This window comes from Phaenicophaeus curvirostris, chromosome 7, assembly GCF_032191515.1.
Source record: "Phaenicophaeus curvirostris isolate KB17595 chromosome 7, BPBGC_Pcur_1.0, whole genome shotgun sequence".
Lineage (NCBI taxonomy): Eukaryota > Metazoa > Chordata > Aves > Cuculiformes > Cuculidae > Phaenicophaeus > Phaenicophaeus curvirostris.
The window spans coordinates 26491047-26510657 of NC_091398.1; the positions used below are offsets into that span (position 1 = coordinate 26491047).

General features: G+C 45.7%; 2 protein-coding genes across 2 annotated transcripts in view; both read right to left on the reverse strand.

Annotated features, from left to right (window-relative positions):
* The window catches only part of SMARCAL1 (SNF2 related chromatin remodeling annealing helicase 1), a 36695-nt gene extending 33471 nt beyond the window's left edge, over positions 1–3224 (reverse strand). Inside the window, exons 1-2 of the mRNA XM_069861374.1 lie at positions 2232–3224; positions 1506–1556 (exon numbers count right to left, since the gene is read on the reverse strand). Of these exons, the coding sequence (XP_069717475.1) occupies positions 1506–1556; positions 2232–3102 (922 nt within the window). The 5' untranslated portion in view covers positions 3103–3224. The remainder of the gene's footprint in view (positions 1–1505; positions 1557–2231) is intronic.
* RPL37A (ribosomal protein L37a) overlaps positions 1–19611 on the reverse strand; it is a 239101-nt gene that overhangs the window by 42404 nt on the left and 177086 nt on the right. The gene's annotated exons all lie outside the window — the stretch shown is intronic.

Sequence of the window (19611 nt, forward strand, 5' to 3'; positions counted from 1 at the left end):
ATGCGGAAGGAATGCTGTATATCCACAACAAGGAAGGATATCAGGAAGGAATCTAGTCCAAACTCTTAAATCTCCTCTGCTACAATTTAAGTCTATCACCCTTTATCCTACCATTTCTTATGGTTAGACTTGTACATCACCCCAGGCATCTGCACTCCTGTCTTACTAATCACTAGCAACCACCTCCGCCATGATGCCAGTGCATGGGGAGAAAAAGGACACAGCATTTTACAGCTGTTAGCCTGAGACCACAGCTATTCACGATAATAAACATTCCAGTTTTTCCTGTGTCTCTCTACCACAACCTATATCCATATGTTGTCTTTATTATTATAGCTGAACTGTTATTGTTATGGAACAAAAGCCATTTTTTTTCTTGTATTTTTACAGCACTAAAATAGTGAAGTTCATCCCCAGGACTCCCAGCTCAGAGGTACAAACCCACAAGGACTTACGAACATCTCCAGAGTCCACTAGATTCAAGAGCGGGGGACCACTAAGCACATTCTGCCTCCATGTATTTGTAGAGAGAATCAATCTCCCCTATTCGGTAGCCGTTTAGAGTAAATCCAGGTGAATCCAGTCCTTTGAGCACTGAGCTGCACATGGATATCTTTCCCCCGATATCATTGCCCAATGTTGACCAGATATTGCCTTCACTTGTCAACAGGAACTTTCTACAAAGAACTCATATATTTGATAGCTTTGAGGAAAAAAACCTGATTCCTCAAAGCCATCCTCTTCATTTGCAAGCTCCTTGGTGCAGAGACTCCTCTCATCTGTACTTGATACACTTCAAGCAAACCAGCAGCATTTAAATTATAAATGTGTGGCAACCCACATGGGAAGCTAAAATACCAGCACTCAACAGTGGGTTTTTCAAAGCGCTCAGCATAGGCCTAATTCTGTTCCCACTGAAATCAATACTGATTTATCACTCGCTTCAATACAATGTGCTTTTGAAAAGCTCATGTGAAGTGTTTGCCTCTATCATCTCTCAATCTTTGCAGAACAAAATGACAGGAGAGGAAAAAAAAGAAAGAAAAAAACATTCTTGTGATAGCAAAAAAAGACAAATCCATTTTCAGTCTCAAAGTCCTAGAGAATTATCCTTTTTATTTTCTAACACCCAAAATTAACAGGAAAAAATGTTAAAAAAAAAAAAGATATGCGAACAGACCTATAAATTAGCCAGTGGAACACACTTTGTTCTCAATACAGGTTCATAGGAAGTACCTGCAAAGCAAATGTTTTTCCTGTGATCAGGCTTGTTGGTTGCTGAAAAATTCAGCAAATGGCAGAAAAAGTTAAACCTATGCTTGGCATTTAGATTAGGTGAAAAAATAAGCTATTTCTAATCAACTACAAAGTGCCAGAAAAATATTATGAGCTAGATGCCAAAAAGATGGGCATTGAGTAGCACTACTTTTATTACTCCAGACAAGGCAGGGGAAGGGGGCCAAGATCTGGATTCTTCTTTATCATTCAAAAACCCGTTTACTTACTGAGACTGCTGTAATCCTCCAGGCTGAAATTCCATTTTTTCATAGTAGGATCTAAAATAGGACAGATTATGAATCATTTGGTGTAGAAAAAAAAGTGGCGTTGTGAAATGTTCATGTGAGGTGAGAGAGAATTCAGTCTACTCAGGCAAACTTTTCAACACACATCTGAAAAACAGTATGGCCAAGTTTACAGCTACATGACACCAAAAAAGCCATAGAGCACATCAATACTAAGACAAGAAGAATGCAGCAGCCATCCACAGGGAGCAGCAGCACATGGAGGGAAACAAAAGTAAAATATAACAAATACAGGCAGGGAGAAGAGATCAGAAGCAAGGCAAAAGGTGGAGATGCCACTGGTCTTAGTAACCCAGTTAACAGAATCAGCTCATCAACTCTGAACTACAGCTGAAGTGACCCATTTTCCCACACCAATTTATGAACAACTTCTTTTCCTTCACTCCGAAAAGAATCTCACCAGCTGCTGTCACTAAACTTTTTAGAGCACTGTTCATAAAGCAGGGCTTCTGATTTCTTGATAGCTAAAGCTATTTATGCCCAGAATTTCTTTTCAACGCCAGCTGCCTACTTTTCCAGTCCCCTATGAACACCACATATTCCACCCCAGCAATAGCTGCACTGCTAAAAGCCTGTAACAATACAGTTCTAGCAGATGCTGAAACCTCGATCCAATGTTAAACAGAGATAATAGCAATCATTTCTTACCATAGCTTTTGCTTGGTATCTTCTTAAACACAGCAATGAGTTCAGCATTATACCCTATTTCAACCTGGAATCGGTCTTCCCCATATTTCACACATTTTCCTCTCGTAATACTATTTGTTTTCTTGCAAGAGGCAGCTTCAAAGGCAGAGCCTGCACCAGCAGAGCTGGTCAGCTTCTGCATCCTGCCACTGGCCTGGGATGCACCACCTCCCCCCTCTCTTTCCGTTGGTGTGTTTGTGTTTACGAGCATTTCTGAATCACTCAGGGTGGCACTGTTTGGTGGTGGAACATATTTTATAGCAGATTTATTCTGACTTTGTAAATCTTTAGTACCGTCAGGGTGCCTGTTATCAATTAATCTAGGATGAGATGGTTCTGTAGGGTTTTTGAAAGCTGGGTAGCATGTGGGCTGCTGGAATGTACCAAGATTAATTAAAGCTTGTTGTCCATGTTCCTGACCACCAGCGTCCAAGTAATGTTTATGGGAATAACTCAGAGAATTTGGGATCGTTGTAGCACACTGCTTAATGCCACTTGCTTGTTCTGAGTCCTCTGAACAATTTTTCTGTTGCTCTCTATGTAAGCAAGCCATCTGTTGCTTTGCAGTGTGATGATTATAATCTTTCTGAAGACAGCTCTTCTGCTCCACAGGACTGCTTGGATACTGTTGGTGCTGGCTAATGAACCTGACATGATTGTTTTCTTGCTTCAAGTTTCCCCGATTGCCTGGACTCTGTTCTTTCACCTGCTGTCCAGCAATGCCCACCTGCCCATCTCTTTGGGCCGCTAGCCTCTCTGCTCTCCTAGCCAAAGCCTTCTGGCGGTTCTCTTCAATTCTTCTTTTTTGCTCCTCTGTAAGGCCTGATGACATCTTCAACAATTCAAACAATAAATCTGAATCGAAGCTGCACTGGGAATTAATCACAGAGGCACCTGCTTCTTTACAACAATTGAGGCCAGCCTACCAAAAAAGAAAGAAAAAAAAAACAAACAGCAAAAAGAAACAGAAAGTTTAAAATCTGTTCCCTCAAAAATGCTTATAGTATTGATAACTCAGTATTACTAGTGACTGAATAGTACTGTAACTGCACCTACACAAAAACCTAATAGTAAAGCAAAGCTGTCAGACCAGTGCTGAGCTATTATCAGCAAGTAGGTGTTGACAACCACAGCTGGGGCTTTGCATGCCAGTTTGACATGGATAGAATACATGGGAAAAGGAGAAAGCCAACATTCCACCGTGCTTCTGAGCACTCTTCTCTGCAAATCCCAGCAGAACTGATAAAATACCTAAGCATAGAGACAGCCAACACTGCAAAGCCAGTCCTACAACGGCAAATGCAGGCAAAGCAATGCATGTCTCCAGTCTTGTGTTTCATATTTCTGGTACCTAACAGCAAAGATGGGACAACACCCCATCTTTCCTGATCATCTTCAGTTCTTGGGCATCTCTCAGCATGTAGCAGTCACATACTTAACCCCAAAGGACAGAGAGGGTTCCTGCCTTGAGAAAGGTCCACTCGCAGGTCAAAGACCTTCTGATAACAGTGAGGACCTGGCTCTCACCACATCTCCCAGGAGCTAACTTCAGTCTGTCTTTACTTCTGAGCAGAGCGGGTTCCTGCCTTGAGAAAGGTCCATTCACAGGTCAAAGACCTGATACCAGCGAGGACCTGGCCCCCACCACATCTCCCAGGAGCTCAGTTCACTCCACCTTCACTTCTCGGGGTCGTCCGCCCCACCCAGCACTCAGCCCCACTTCAGCGCGGCTCCCTCCTCGCCCGCTCCTCTCCCACCCACCATGCTCCCCTGCCCTAGACCCCACCGTCCCCAAGGACCACCCTCTACCCCCCATGGGCTCCGCTGCAGCCCCCGCGGGCTCAGCCCCCGCCCCGGGGCCCGCACACCCACCGGCCCACAGAGGCCCCGCCGCAGGGCGCGCGGGCGCGCAGCCTACAACTCCCAGCAGCCCCCGCGGCCGCGCCCGCCGGCTAGGAATATCCGGTAGCCGCGCGGCGCGCCGGAAGCGGAACCTCAACAAGCTGGGGGGGGGGGAAGGTGCTCGGCACGCTGGGAAATGTAGTGTTTGCCCCACGGCGCCATCTTAGGAGGGCTGAGAGCTGCGCGATGTCGGAGTCGAGGGGCCAGAGGTTGCCCCCGCCACTCTTTGGCGGGGGTGTGGCTCACGGGCTGAGGTCTTGCCCCAGGCGGCACTCAGTGCTGCACCGCTGGGGCAGGGCTCTCCCTGCGCCTGCCTCGGGTGTTTCACACAGAACCACGCAAAGTCGCTTGGTTAGAAAATAGCTTTGAGGTCATCGAGCCCAGCCGTAACTGACCACTACTAAATCATATCTCGAAGCACTTCATCTGCCCATCTTTTAAACGCCTCCTGGGGTGGTGATTCCACCACCTCCCTGAGTAGTTTCAGTGCATAATAACTCTTTCAGTGAAGAAATTTCTCCTGATGTCCAATCTGAACCTCCCCTGGTGCAACTTGAGGCCATTCCTTCTCCTCCTGTCACCTGGGAGAACAGACCAACACCTACCTCTCTACAACCTCTTTTCAGGTAGTTGTAGGCAGTGATAAGGTCTCCCCTCAGCCTCCTCCAGGCTAAACAACTGCAGTTTCCTCAGCTGCTCCTCGTAAGACTCGTCCTCCAGTCCCTTCACCAGCTTTGTTGCCCTTCTCTGGACGCACTCCATGACCTCGATGCCTTTCTTGTAATGAGGATCCCAAAACTGAACGGTTTGGACACTGCATGCCAAGGCGTGTGGCTTTAAAATGAGTGACTTTACAAGTGGGGAATAAAAAGTGGAGGTCATGCATGAGAAAGGCTGCAAACGCTGTTGTTATCAGTGAGGAGGGACTCTGCCCAAAGGTGTTAAGAGGAATGGCTGACATTGGTTCAGTGTCTTAGAAAAGATGCAGAAATGAGGAGATGGCCCTGACAAAAGATGACAAATGCCAGTGCTATCTACAAGAAGGGTCCAAAAGAGGACCCAGGAAACTACAGACCCATTACTGGAGTGAGTCCTCCTAGGAACTGTCACAAACCAAGTGAAGCAGGTGGTTGGGAAAAGCCAGCACGGATTTACCAACGGCAAATCATGCCAGATTAGCCTGATCACCTTCTACAGCAAAATTACATTTACTGTCTGCATGGGGATGTAGCAGCGGGAGAGGCAGAGTACTGAGGGAGTCAGGATGCTGCAGTGGGGGCTGGCAGGGAGACACGGAGCTGGGGCCTTGAAGCCCAAGCCTGGCAAGAATACACATAAGGGAAAACATCTGCTGACTCATCACATTGCCCAAAGACTGACCTACCCTTCATTTTTCAATTATACCTTCATTTTAATGTTAAAAATCACTCTCCCTTAGGAGAAAACTGTAGGAACATAGCCTTCCCCTGCCCAGGTCCTAGCACATGTGTAACATATGTATGGGTATGTAAAGTTTTGTAACCAACTGTGTTAGCCCTAGTATCTTCCTGGTTGTAAAACTGCATAAAACCTTCACTGTACAGGGAATTTCTACATAGCACCTATCTCTGCACAAACATGACATGAACAAATATCTCAACTCTCTGTGTGTGGCTTGGTTTTGTGAGCACTGGGTAAAAGACTCCTGACTTTGGGACAACTAGGAGAGCAGAGGATGTTGTTTACCTGAACTTCAGCAAAGTGTCTGACATTGTTTCCCACAGCCTCCTCCTCGACAAACTGGCTAAATACAGATTGGAAGGGTGGTCTGAGAGATGAGTAGGAAATTGTCTCACAGACCACATGCAGAATCATAGAATCCTATAATCACTTGGTTGGAAAACACCTTTGAGATCATTGAGCCCAACCATGCCCGTCCACTAGTAAACCATATCCCTGAGCACTTCCATCTATCCGCCTTTTAAATACCTTCAGGCCTGGTGACTCAACCACCTCTCTGGGCAGTTCCAGTGCAAAACAACTCTTTTGGTGAATAAATTTTTCCTGATGTCTTATCTGAACCTCCTCTGGTGCAACTTGAGGGTGTTCCTTCTTGTCTTATCACTTGGGAGAAGAGACCAATACCCACCACGCTGCAGCCTCCGTTCAGGCAGTTGTAGACAGCAATGAGATGTCCCCTCAGCCTCCTTTTCTCCAGGCTAAACAACCCCAGTTTTCTCAGCTGCCTCTCATAAGACTTGTTTTCCAGCCCCTTCACCAGCTTCGTTGCCCTTCTTTGGACACGCTCCAGCACCTTTCAGCTCTAATGGCTTTCTTGTAGTGAGGAACCCAAAACTGAACACAGTATTTGAGGTGCAGCCTCACCAATACCAAGTACAGGGGCACAATCTGGTCCTGGTCCTGGGCCCTGGTCCTGCTGGCCACACTGCTCTTTGATACAGGCCAAGATGCCATTGGCCTTCTTGGCCACCTGGGCACACTGCTGACTCATACTCAGCTGCCTGTTAACCAACGTCCCCAGGTCCTTCTCTTCCAGCAAGATTTCCAGCCACTCTTCCCCAAGCCTGTGGCACTGCACAGGGTTGTTGCATCCCAAGTGCAGGACTTGGCACCTGACCTAGTTGAACCTTATACCGTTGGTATCAACCCACCTATCCAGCCTGTTCATATCCCTCTGTGGAGCCTCCCTACCCTCAAGCAGATTGACATTTCCTCCCAACTTGGTGTCATCCGCAAACTTACTATGGGTGCACTCAATCCCCTCATCCAGACCATCAATAAAGATACTGAACAGAACTGGACCCAGCACTGATCTCTGGGGAACACCACTTGTGACTGGCCTCCAACTGGGTTGAACTCCATTTAACACCACTCTTTGGGACTGGCCATCCAGCCAGTTTTTTACCCTGCAGAGGGTGTGCCTGTCCAGGCCAATGGCAGCTAGAATCTCAAGCAGGATACTGTGAGAAACAGTGTCAAAGGCTTTATTAAAGTCCACGTACACTACATCCACAGCCTTTCCTTCATCCATTAAGCGAAGGTGGTGATCAATGGGTTTTACTCGGACTGGCACATTGTCACAAACGGGGTCCCTCAGGGATCGATACAGTGCCCCATGCTGTTCAAAAAGTTACACCAGAAAGGACTTCATCCTGACATAAGAAAGAAACTTTTTACAATGAAAATAATCAATCACTGGAACGACCTCCACAGGGATATGATGGGGAAGGTTTTTAAGATGAGATTGGACATTGTGCTACATAATCTCATCTACACTCCCTTTCCCACAAATGGTTGGACCATATGATCTTTGGAGGTCTCTTCCAACCTGGACTGTTCTATGTTTCTGTGAACACCTTCATAATAAGGTAATTCCTCATATTTGCATCAAAGTTCTGAATAAAAGGGTCTTTCAGGGTTTTAGTTATAAATAGGACTTGATTATCGCATCAACCTGCCCTTCCTAGACAGTGATGATGCCCATGTGTGTGACCAGAGCAATACCTGGAGAGAAAGCAGAGAACAGGTCCTGGGGAACACCATAACCTCCTCCCATCTCTGACTTCTGCTGACCTGCCCAGTGGCAGGTCTGGAGCTGGCATCACCATCCCCAGATACCATTTTTCAAATCTGACAGACCCTTTGGCTGGGGACACCGAAGCCAGCTGGCTGTTTCACAGTTTATTCATTCTTCTCTCTGCTGGTTAATTAGTAAAGGTTATCCTTAAATTGCTTCCTGATTAAGCAGCAGTGACTGCCATTAGTCAGGAGCTTGTCAGCCTGCGAAAAACAAGGCAGGCAGCAAGAATGAGGTGCGACTCAACACACAGCACAACCCTGGGAGTGCTGTTACTCACTAGGGATTTGCACACGCACAGACGTGAGCACACCACATGCACGCAAGCACTTGCAAACATGCTGCTTTTAAAGGAAGCCACAAGGCTGAGGAGAGGTCCAGGGTTTTGTCTCAGATTCTTTCAAGAAAAAGAGTAGATGTTGAATGTTTTTCCATATTCCAGGCTTCTATACTGCAGAGTGGGTCTGCTGGAAAAGGGTGCTCAGCTCTCTGGTCTCTATTCAGATCCTCTGCCATTGCCCTTTCTTCCCCTGCAAGCCAGCAGGCTCCAGCTGGTTGTGCAGCAAAGAGAGAAAGGAATGGATGAGAGATCTTTTTTTCTCTTTCTTATCACACTTTTAACTGCCCAAGGCTAAACCAGATCCCAGTGTCACATATGGGAGGGAGAACATGCAGAGCATAACCCTGCAACTGTTTCCAGCCACCTTTTCCCTCCCACTAGCTATTCAGTTCCAGGTCTCTGGTGATGGCTCCTTATATTTTGGGAGATCTTGTGGGAAAAAATAAACTAGGGAAAAGTGGAGAAAAGCCCCTGTCGGGGACTATCCCCAGCTTGTGAAAATTATGACAGCAGACCATCATTTGCAGAGAGGTCTTGGGTTGCGCGATCAGGCAGACACACAGACAGACGTTGAAGCATTTGCTCCATATGGCACAACTTCAGCAAGGCACAAGGAACAGCCCAGCCATGCAGAGAAGAGACCTACAAAATGAGAGGCCGTTTGTGAGCAGTTTGCTGGTAGCACTCCAGGTGTCCTTTCAGCCAGAACATGCTCCCAGCAGTGGCTTGGACTCACCCTTCGCATACTGGGTCAGGGAACAGAGATGAAACAGAAGATCCCTGTGAGGACTGGGAGGGTTAGCACACCCCTGCTCTGCTGCAGTGGTTCACCTGGTTCTGAAGAAACTCTCCCATCAGTGAAAAAATGTAAACAAATGGGGTTCTCAGTGCTGTTCTTACCAGGATTCTTCCTTCCCTTGGATTGTGCTCTAATCCTCCTCTCCTGGGCTGGACTGGCTGGTCCTAACTGCTGTCTCCCAAATGAGGACAGAACTGCCTGCATTGCACGTCATGTATTAGCAGCAGCTAATATCCGAAATACGAGTGACTCAAGCCCCCAGAGCTATTCTGGGATCTAATGGATTTTCTTCTGAGGGGTGTTGAGCTGCTCTTAGGAGGTGCTACTGCTGTCATACTGAATGTATTCCCCCCACTCCACACCTTGCCAACACACCTTGATGATTCTCCACATGGACGGAGCTGGCCACCTTCATCCTGCATGTGTAGCCAGGTTGCACTCTCTGCTGGGGCTGAACTGCATGCAGAGCTGCTGGGTGTAGCAAGGCCACCCAGCAGACAACTGGAAATCAGCCCAGGCTAACGGCCCTCATATGCCACAGCTTCTTGGAGGGTTGTGGTAGCCCATATTGAGCTCAGCGACTCTGTTACCAATGCCAAAATGTGCCAGTCTTTGACCAGCTGTGGAGAAATGGTAGTTGCACCTTCTACAATAAATTAATTCCATGCTCGTGAGCCTTATCAATTCCTTCCCAGCTAAAACCAGTCAAGTGGCTGGACTGTGAACATACAGGTCAGGTCTTCAGAGAAGGTCTTGGAGCAGGAGGGTCAGAGAAGGGCTCTTGGACTGGCAAAGCATCTTCTGGTTGTAGAAACCTTTACGTGTGGGCTGCTAGGATCTGATCAAAATACTTTTCACAGCGCTTGTCATCTACAGGCCGTGGATTTGTGCTTCCTCTACTTTGACTTTGGAGTCCTTACCAGGGTCTAAGCTGCCTAATGGAGAACCAGAGCCCTGGGGTCTGGGGGGATGCTGAGCCTGCATTCTGCTCTGTAACAGTTCTCCCTGAATTTCTTTTGTTAGACAGCTTCTCATCCCTTTTACTTCCCCTCTGCCACCAGGCACATCAAGGACCATGGCCTGCTGGCCCATTTGACAGCCTGGCTACTACCACAAGTTGACTCTGAATCAGGTTCTTTCCTCAAACATCTTTGTATCACAAAAGACAAAGATTGGAATTTGCTGAATCCAGCTGCCCTTGAAACTCTGTTGAAAGGGGGCCTGCAGAGGCTTTTCTGTGAGCTTTTCTAGCATGAGAAGGTTGCGCTCCTCCTCTGATGGCCAGCTCGGTGAAGACCACTTCTTTTTCCCTACCCTTTGGCTACTCAATGCAAGGAAAATTAGTCACCCTCCACTCTTTTGAAGCAGCCTCTTTTATCTACACAGCTTGTTCTTCCCTGGCACGCCAAAGCCTTCCTGCTCTTGTTTATAGTACAACCCCTCCAACAGATTGCAGGGTCTCTTTTCTGCCTTCTGTCCTTCTTGGCTGGATTCCTCTCCACAGCTCCAGTCCAGCGCAATGGTCTGCACAGCACATGGCCTCCACTTTGCTGCCAGGCCACTGCCACGCTTACAGGGCTGCAAAGCTGAGCTGGCTCTTGATCTTTTATGCGATGCAACCCAGGTGTAGGGGGCAGTTCACTGGCACCCAGAACAAAGATTTGAAAGACAATAAAACCCCCATATCCTGCATTGACATGCAAATAGTGTTTCCAAAAGCTTCTGTGTCACCAGCGTTTAATACAACGTGAGATGTGATCCAGCTGGGGTGAGGACACTAGCAATGTGGACTGCCGAATGTCTTATAATATGCTTGAATTCAGGCATCCCTCTGCTCTACACAACTGGGTTTTCTTGTCCAGATGCCAAAGACAACTTCATCTTGGTGAAACATGGTTGAAGTGGCAGAAGGGTTTAAAGTTAGAAGGGAAGGCTAATGTACACACAGAGAAAAGTTTACTGCATAAATTTTATTTCCTTAGGAAACCAGGATAAACAAAAGTTGCATTCCTTGTTCTACTCTGGAACTTAAATTACTGGCCTGGTTTTCATGCTCAGAATAAGTAGCTAATCCTTTGGCCTTAGTATTGATGTGAAGCCAACTTTTGAGATCCTGTTTGTTAAAGCTAGTCACAGTTCTCTGACATTTCTCTTCCTGGTGCATAAGAGATATGCAGAAACCCTTTAAATGGGAGTATCAGAGGTCACTGATGCTAAATAATTAACTACAAATGTAATATTAATGTTCCTTTTGCCCTTGTACATGAGCAATATCTCTCCTTGGAGGACCTCAAAGCACACTCCAGACCAAGAGGAGTTGACAGAGCAACTCTGGACTTCTGTGGCATACAAAGTCAGATGCCAAAGGGATTTCCAAGAGACAGGGCCAGGGTTGTGGCACACCCCAGACTTTCCTAGAAGCCCGGAACTTACAGTGGGTTCTGGTACAACTGTTTGTCAACTTCTGTGGCTTAGTTGAGAGCAGCATAAGACCACTGTTTTAATTAGGAACATGAATTCAGCACAGGATTCACTTCTGTCTCAGTCTGCACTCAAGCAATGCTTGAGAAAGGTTGCTCTCACCTTAAAAACCTTCATGAATGCAGTGCGTGGAAAGTGAGCCAGAATCTGACCTTGGCAAACAGCACACTTAAACACACGTTTAACTTGAAGTGTGTGCTTTAGCTTGTTAAGCCTCCTTCTTCAACAGAGACCACTTTCCTTTAAGTTAGGAGTCTCATCTGCTACAGAAGGAGGGAGTCACAAGGTGATTTCTTACATTTTGCTTAGCGGCCTGATCTAGAAAACACTTGGTGTCAGCTGCAGTATTTTGCTACCAGCTTGTCTCAGTGACTTCCACTGGGCTCCTTGGGATAGCAATTATTCCACAACAAGGAGTGCTCTTGAAGTGTCAGGGCAGCATGCTCGCAAGGCGCTGCTGCAGTCTGCCTGGGCGGTGCTGTACATCTCTCATTATAAATAACAAGGGTCATCGGCAATGGGAATGCACATGCTTTTATTTAGGGAGGGTATTTCCCCGATTTGATTGCACCGTAAAAATTGTGATAGCCAGATCCTGAGAAACAACTACAAAGGTTCTGTTTAGAAGAATGTGACTAAAGAAAGCAGATGCTCATCAAGTTAAATAAGGAATTTAATTAGCCTGCATTTTATCTTGTTTTCAGTAATATGATGACAAATCGCATCTTAATAAAATAACATTAGGGAGCAGCACAATTCCAGTGCTTCAGGAAATGAGAAGCAGTATAAGTTATAGGCCTGTTCCTACCGAAGAAGTAATTCTCATTCAGAAATCTGGCATGATTTTGAGATGGATAATGTTTTAGCAAAATGGTCCTCTGGCATTTAGAAAGATTTACAGGCACTTTTGGCTTTAAAAGGCTTAATAGAGATGGAGGGGAGAAGGAAGTGGCATGAATAGCTGAAGGGACTGGTAGTGCAATTAATATTTTTTTATCCCTGTGGTGGCACAGAGGTGCAGGGTTCTTTACAGGTGGACAGCAAGAGTTGTCCTTCCCCCAGTGGGGCTATAACTAAAAATAGACATTATACATTGTACAACAAGCAGTAGGTTTAGTGTTTGTTCTAAAGTTGAGTATGTCCAAATTCAATTACAAATTCGAGTTTGATCTAGGAAATCAGTTTTGTGTAACACCATGAGGAGAGGTCTTGCCTCACCCTGAGAAATGTTCATGAAGGATCCACAGAAAGTTCAGTCATATCATGGTTTGAGGGCTGAAGGAATTTGTCTGAGCTCTGGGACTTGAGAAACTAGTGTTGTTTGGAATATTTCTGTCCAGTAAAAAGGACTACAGAACACAAGAGTTACAACAGGAAAAGATGATGAGATTTAGCTTCATTATACAACAATAAAGGAACTACTCATCCCATTCAGCGTGGTTGTCCACTGAATCCTTTCTTTTGTCTGTACTAGGGAGCATATCCATATTTTAGGAGAAATATCATGGGATTGTCACATAGCCGTCCACTATAAAATGCACAGATTGATTCTGGGTGATATCTTGAGGCAATATGTTTCACTTGCAGATCATATGTTTTAACAACAGTTATTCCTGGTAGGCTGTTTGACATTTTCCATTGTCCAGACCCAGTGGTTGCTCCGTAGGTCTTGCATTAGGAAAGAACTAAAGTGTGAGCGTTGTGTGTCATGTGAGATACACAGACAAACACACCAACAATACACATATTGAGTTTATACATGTGTACGTATTTCTGTCTGTACTAATATATACATTTGCTGATAGAGTAATTTTCTGGATTCATGACAATGTATTAATCCGAGATTGTGCCACTATTGCTGAGGACAGAAATACTTAACAGTCATTGAAGAACTGAGAGTCTTCTGCCAGTAACTTTTTGGCCTGCATTTAGTTTAGGTTGATGAGGGCTGAAATCTGTTGCTCTCTGACAGCTGTTCACTGGTGTACGTGGAATGAGTTTATGATTCTTGATCCAGGTCCTAAAACCCAGATGTCCATGCTACAAAACCTGCTGCTGCTAGACCCTCACTAAGACAGAATAGAGGGATGGTGATGAAGCTCCGATTATTGCTGCATGGCAGCCTTGAATCAAATTGCAGTGCAAAAGTATGGTTTGGGAGTGGGTCTCCTCCTTTAAAAGGCAACAATTCCTTTTAAAATTATATTGCAGGAGCTAGACTGAAGACTGACTGTGGAAGGATGAGGTTTTCCCTTCTCTCTGTTGGTGGAACAAGTTTTTAAATATATCAGCCTGGAAAATCCAAGCTCAGAAGCAGCAGCTGGTTTTTCAGCAAGTCCCTTGTTTCTTTCCTTGTTGTCCATCTGGATTCACTGTTACACAGAGAAATCCAGCGTTGCCTCTGAGTTCACTAAAGTTTGGAAATAGCCACCATTTCTATACAGTTTTGCCCGTACAGGTGGTGCTGCCCCATGCTCTGAGAACACTGCCTGCTGGTTGTGAAGGGCTCGGGTCTATAAGCAGTGGTGGGGACGACTTTTCTTATTTGCAGAGTTGTTTGCAGGATTGTATCCCAATCCTTCCTGGAGTGAATTGCGAAGCAATGCACAAATCAAATCGAGATACTGGCTGTGACTGCATCACAGCACAATATCATGCTGACAGAATTTGAGACTAAAAGCAGTGACATTCATGTCTAGCGATGTCTAATATATCATATGGTTGTAAAGTGACAACTGAGTCCTGGTGGACAAAGACTAACTCCCATATGCTCTGGAAATATTTTCTATTCCACAGACAAGTTCAGGTCTCAAAAATAATTTGATGCAGCCTGAACTTGTTCTCTTTACAGCAGAACAGGTAGCTTCCTCTGAATTTACTCATGCTGTCAGGTTTTATTCATGGTCATTGACACCAGGCAGTATTAATGTTCCCTGTGGATGCAACCAACTTTTTTAATAGATCTTCCAGACTTTCATTAATTACTTAATTGGTTCAGAGTAATATAATAAATGAAATGTATTCCTATAGGGCAGTAATACTTTAGACAGGCACCAAGCTATCTGCAAGCAGAATTAAGAACAGAGGGGAGAAACATTTTCAGTTGACCCTGTTTCATCCCTGCTTTCAGCAACAAAGCTGATATATTGCCAGGTACTGATCCCACTACCTGGGATTTGTCCAGGTTGAGAACTTATTAGTGCTTATTTGAGAGAAGAGGGAGAGAGAGAGACAACACAGTTTGTATAAATCAGATTAAAGTATTGACAGCTTCTAAGCAATGCTCATTCCAGGAACAAGCTAGCTGTGTGATAATACTACTGCTATAAAGAAATGCATTTTGAATGCATGCCACTTTACAAATACCTGGTGGGTTATGAGTTCTTGAGGCTTAATTCGTAGAAGAGAAAACAGGATTGCTGGAAAACCTAAATACTCTACATAGAGATCATACAAATTATTTAATAGGTAACAAACTTAACAGCCATAGGACGTTACTTTGCCTGTAGTTGATGGTTCAGAACCATCATGGGTCAAAATAGAGTAGAAATTGTTAAAGCTGATACAGAATAAATTTAAAAAATCAGGGTCTCAACCCGAGCCGAGTGAGAAAGAACTCCACTGTGTGCCATGATTAGCCTTGATTCGCACATTCTGTGGGAAAGGCATGGTTAAATGTGAACCTAGAAGAATAAACTCCAGTTTCTTCTCTCAGCATGGCTGCTGGACGTCAGGACCATGAAATATTAATAGTGTGTGTTTAGAGTCTCCCTCTCTGCCTGATCCACAGACGATGTGCATCTGTCTCTGCTTTCAGCCACAGAGCTGAGCACAAGCTGTGGATGCTGGTGCTTTTCGCTTGGGAGCCCTCGATGCACCCAGCAGCGGGGCAGCTTTGCCACTGGCTTTGAGTCTGGGCTTGGCAGATGGCTCCTGCTTCCTGACTGTCACCCTGGCATCTTGCATCAGCACTAAAAACCCCTGTGTTTTATTTTTACTTGATACTTTAGTTTCTTTTTTGCCACACAGCAGAACAGGAGCAAAGGTTTGGAAGCAATGTGAGATGATCCGAGGAGGGATTGATAGCAGGGTAATAGGAAGGAAAGGGGAGAGCTACAGTTCCAGACAGATCTTCAGCGGCTCTAGGAGTATCCCATCCCCTTGTCCCATCTTTTTCTTTTTCACTCACACACACACATACATTGAGGGAGCTGAGGAGTGGCAGATGGGAAATGAAAACAGATAAATTAAAGTGTCAGTAGGATGGATTGGTTTGCACTTGGTCTCCTCTCATCTCTGTGCATATGTCTGCTGGTATGTAAAGATCACACAATGAAGGGACTTAGCACTGACCCGGAAAATTTATACCACTGAATATAAAAATGAATCAAAAATAAAAATGTAGGAAGGTTGTTGTCAGGGAAGAGAACAAAAGGAGATTAATTTTTTTTCCTGTGTACATCAGGATTTTGTTGGGACAGCAATTTCGTGGAGCATATCTTGCCAATGCCACCATAGGAGCAGCTTTGCCTCAGAGAAGAGAGACCAGGTGGGCAGATTCCTGTGCTCCCATGGGTTTGATCCTTCTCTGACTAAATGAGGGCTCAGAAGGTAGACAGAGGTAAGTGCAGCAGCACAGCCTCAACACATGATGCCTTCAGATAGAAGGGACACCCTCCCTCTACAAATTCTCCTGATATCACACATCCAAACCACATCAAGGAGGGCAGGAGGAAGATATTTCTTTGAGTGCCGTGGGCCAGTTCTCCCGTGAATTTCCAATTTTCCAGTAAACTCGTGGGTTCCCTCTGTGTAGTGCCACCATGTAAATGAAAGAGCATCATCCCAAGGAAAAGACTGCTGATCTGCCTGCTCTGCCTTTTGCCTGGATGACCAGGACTGCAGACATGGACTTAATTTAGTGTGTGTCAGCAGCAGCTCCTCATCATCATACTGTACATTAGCACAGTCATTCCTACAGTCCTGCTAGCTTGTGATCTTCCTCTGGGTCTCTTCAGACCCAGGGCCATTCCCAGAGTTACCATGGGTACTGCAACACCGTGCCCTGCAGGTGGCAAATGATGGTCTAATCCCACCTTGTTCCTTGCACACTCCTGTGCAAGGAGCCTGTGCAGAGACCTCTGTGCTGGCGGTAGGGTGATGGTTGGGAACAGGGAAGACAAGGGCCACCAGCTCCTCCACTGGGGCCACAGCAAGCTCAAATGTCCATCCCTGCTCCTCCAAGGGTAGGTGGGGAGGATCTGGGGCACCACGCTGCCAGCTCTCCTGGCCTCCATGTCTGTGATAGGAGCCCTACTCAGAACCACAGGCAGGTCCAAGGATGAGATGAGGTTCAAAATTGGCCTGTGCCTTATGTGTGGAAAACTTCTTTTTAAGAACTTGTTGGAAAGGTTTTTCCTAAGGCACTATCTGTCCTCCAGGGCATCCTTTCCTCCTCATTGCTGGTTTATACACAAATGTAGGATGTTTGGTGCTTAGTCACTCTACTGTTCCTGCTGTTTATTGCCTCCAACAGGCATAATTCTTTGCTCAGGAGACCTTTGAAAGTTGCTGTGGAGGAACTGTGGGCTGTTGTCATCCTGTTTCCAGGGGGCAATAAACAGCAGCAATCAAACTTCCGTGGAACAAAGATTGTGTGATTATTCAGTCATAAAGAGAGAGACGAAAAGCAGGTATATATTGCATGTGTGCTTATTTGCACATCACACAAGAGTGTACAAATTGCTCTCAGAACAGAATCTTGCTTTGAGATATAATAGGCCCCCATATGCTTTAGGGCTGACTTGAATGAGGGCATTCTCCCGTCTGTGCCTCAGTTTCCCTATGCAAATCAAAGGGCTTGCAGTTCTTCCCACCTAGCTTAACTCCTTTCAGGGCCAGAATTTTATCCATGCCCTTACTGGGCAGGACAGGAAGGCAGGAATGTGAGTTTGGAGATGATACAGGGAGGGAAGCGTTTCTTGGGATTAATGGCTTGTATTTTCCCCCTCTTCTCAAATTAGAGCAAGCATTGGTCTAGGAGAAAGATCCATTTTTCTTAAGATGGAAAGGGCTTGCATTATAGCCAGCCCATTGCCACAGTCACCTGCATTTTACCAGAGGGTTACAAAACCATCACCAGAGACAGTGAAAGCCTGTTAGGAAGGAAAAGCCCCTTCAACAGCAGGAAATTGCTGCCTACATGAAGACATTGCCTTAGAAGCAAGGGAGTTTGAAAGTTTCCTTTCGGGGGCTGTGAGACTGAATACTTCAGTCTAGTGGACCAATTCATGAAGAGCTATGTGACCCCGAGGACCAGAGGGGATTTCCAGCTCAGCAGCAACAAGGGTTCAGCCCACAGGTGCTCAGCACCTTCATGGAGGTGTTCAGCACCTGGCAGCATTCATTCCTAAGATGTTCCTCCCCACTATAAAATGTAATTACAGATTCCTTTAACTACATAAACTTCTAAATCAATTAATTATTTTTGCAAGAAAAGGTATGTGGTTTTGAAATCTCCCTTTAATTAACGTAAAGTCCATTGGGAAGCAGTAGATCTAGGACATCATTTGGGCACGACACTATCTCACTTCACGTGCTCCTGAGGCCCTGGTAGAGTGTGATAATGTGATGCTCAAGCTGCCTTTGAAATGCTGTGTCTGGGCCACATGCAAAGCCAAGACCTCCATTTCAGAATAAGGTTTCCATTCTGATATACTGTTGGGGGATCCTCCTTAGAAGTGCAATGGTCATAAATCAACTTCTGTTTCCACTGGTGGAAATCTATTGACTTTTCCTACTCACTGCTCTTCCTTTGCGTGTTCACAGCCCAGAAAGCCAACTGGATCCTGGGCTGCATCAAAAGAAGCGTGGCCAGCAGGTCAAGGGAAGTGATCCTGCCCATCTATTCTGCTCTTGTGAGACCCCACCCAGAGTATTGTGTCCATTTCTGGAATCTTCAACATAAGAAGGACATGGAACTGTTGGAACAGGTCCAGAGAAGGGCTACAAAGATGATCAGAGGGCTGAAACACCTCTCCTATGAGGACAGGTTGAGAGAGTTGGGGTTGTTCAGCCTGGAGAAGAGAAGGCTCCGAGGAGACCTTATAACGACATTCCAGTACCTGAAGGGGGTGTACAAGAAAGCTGGGGAGAGACTTTTTACAAGGGCATGGAGTAATAGGATGAGGGGGAATGGCTTTAAGTTGGAGGGGGGAAGATTTAGACTAGACATTAGGAAGAAATTCTTTGTGATGTGGGTGGTGAAACACTGGAACCGGTTGCCCAGGGAAGTTGTGGCTGCCCCATCCCTGGAAGTGTTCAAGGCTGGGTTGGATGGGTCCTTGAGCAGCCTGACCTAGTGGGAGGTGTCCCTGCCCATAGCAGGGGGTTTGGAACTGGATGATCTTTATGGTAGCTTCCAACCCAAACCATTCTATGATTCTTTGATGTCTCTCTTGCTTTCATTGCCAGCAGCGCTCCATCTTTGACAGCCTTTCCTTTAAATCCACACTTAATCCTTTTATCTCTGTCTTATCTCTTCTTGATGGAGCTCTCAGTTCTTTCATCGACAGACACTGTACTTGTCTTTTATGCAAAGATGTGGGAAGAAGTCAGCAAGGAGAGAAATACCTGCCAATGAAATCCTTGTGCACTTAGTAGTGACAGTTGTGATCTTCCCTGTATTTCTCATGTTCATTGGAGCATATTCAGATCAAGGGAGAGGCAACACTGGCTGTGGGTTAGCCCAGTGCTTTGTGCCTGACAGATCTGGAAACGCATTGACTGCTTCTACTGTGAAAATGATGTGGACCTGGTGCATGTAGTGAGTGCTTCTTCTGTACTGGAAGAAACTAGGATGTTCTCTTACAGTGTTCTTCACTGCATACCTTTCTCTGATCTCCATTGTGCCCTCCCTGTTCGAGACTTACTATATGTGTATGTAACAAGGGTCACTTAGAATCATAGAAGAGTTTGGGTTAGAAGAGACCCCTAAAGGTGACCTAGCCCACTCCCCCCTGCATTCAGCAGGGACATCTTCAACTAAATCAGGTTGCTCAGAGCCCCATACAACCTGACTTTGAGTGCTTCCAGAGATGGGGCTTCTACCACCATTATGGGCAACCTGTTCCAGTGTTTTGCCACCCTCATTGAAAAGAAATCTTCCTTATATCTAGTCAGAATCTATCCTCTTTTAGTTTAAAACCACCACCCCTTATCCTTTTGCAAACAGACCCTGCAC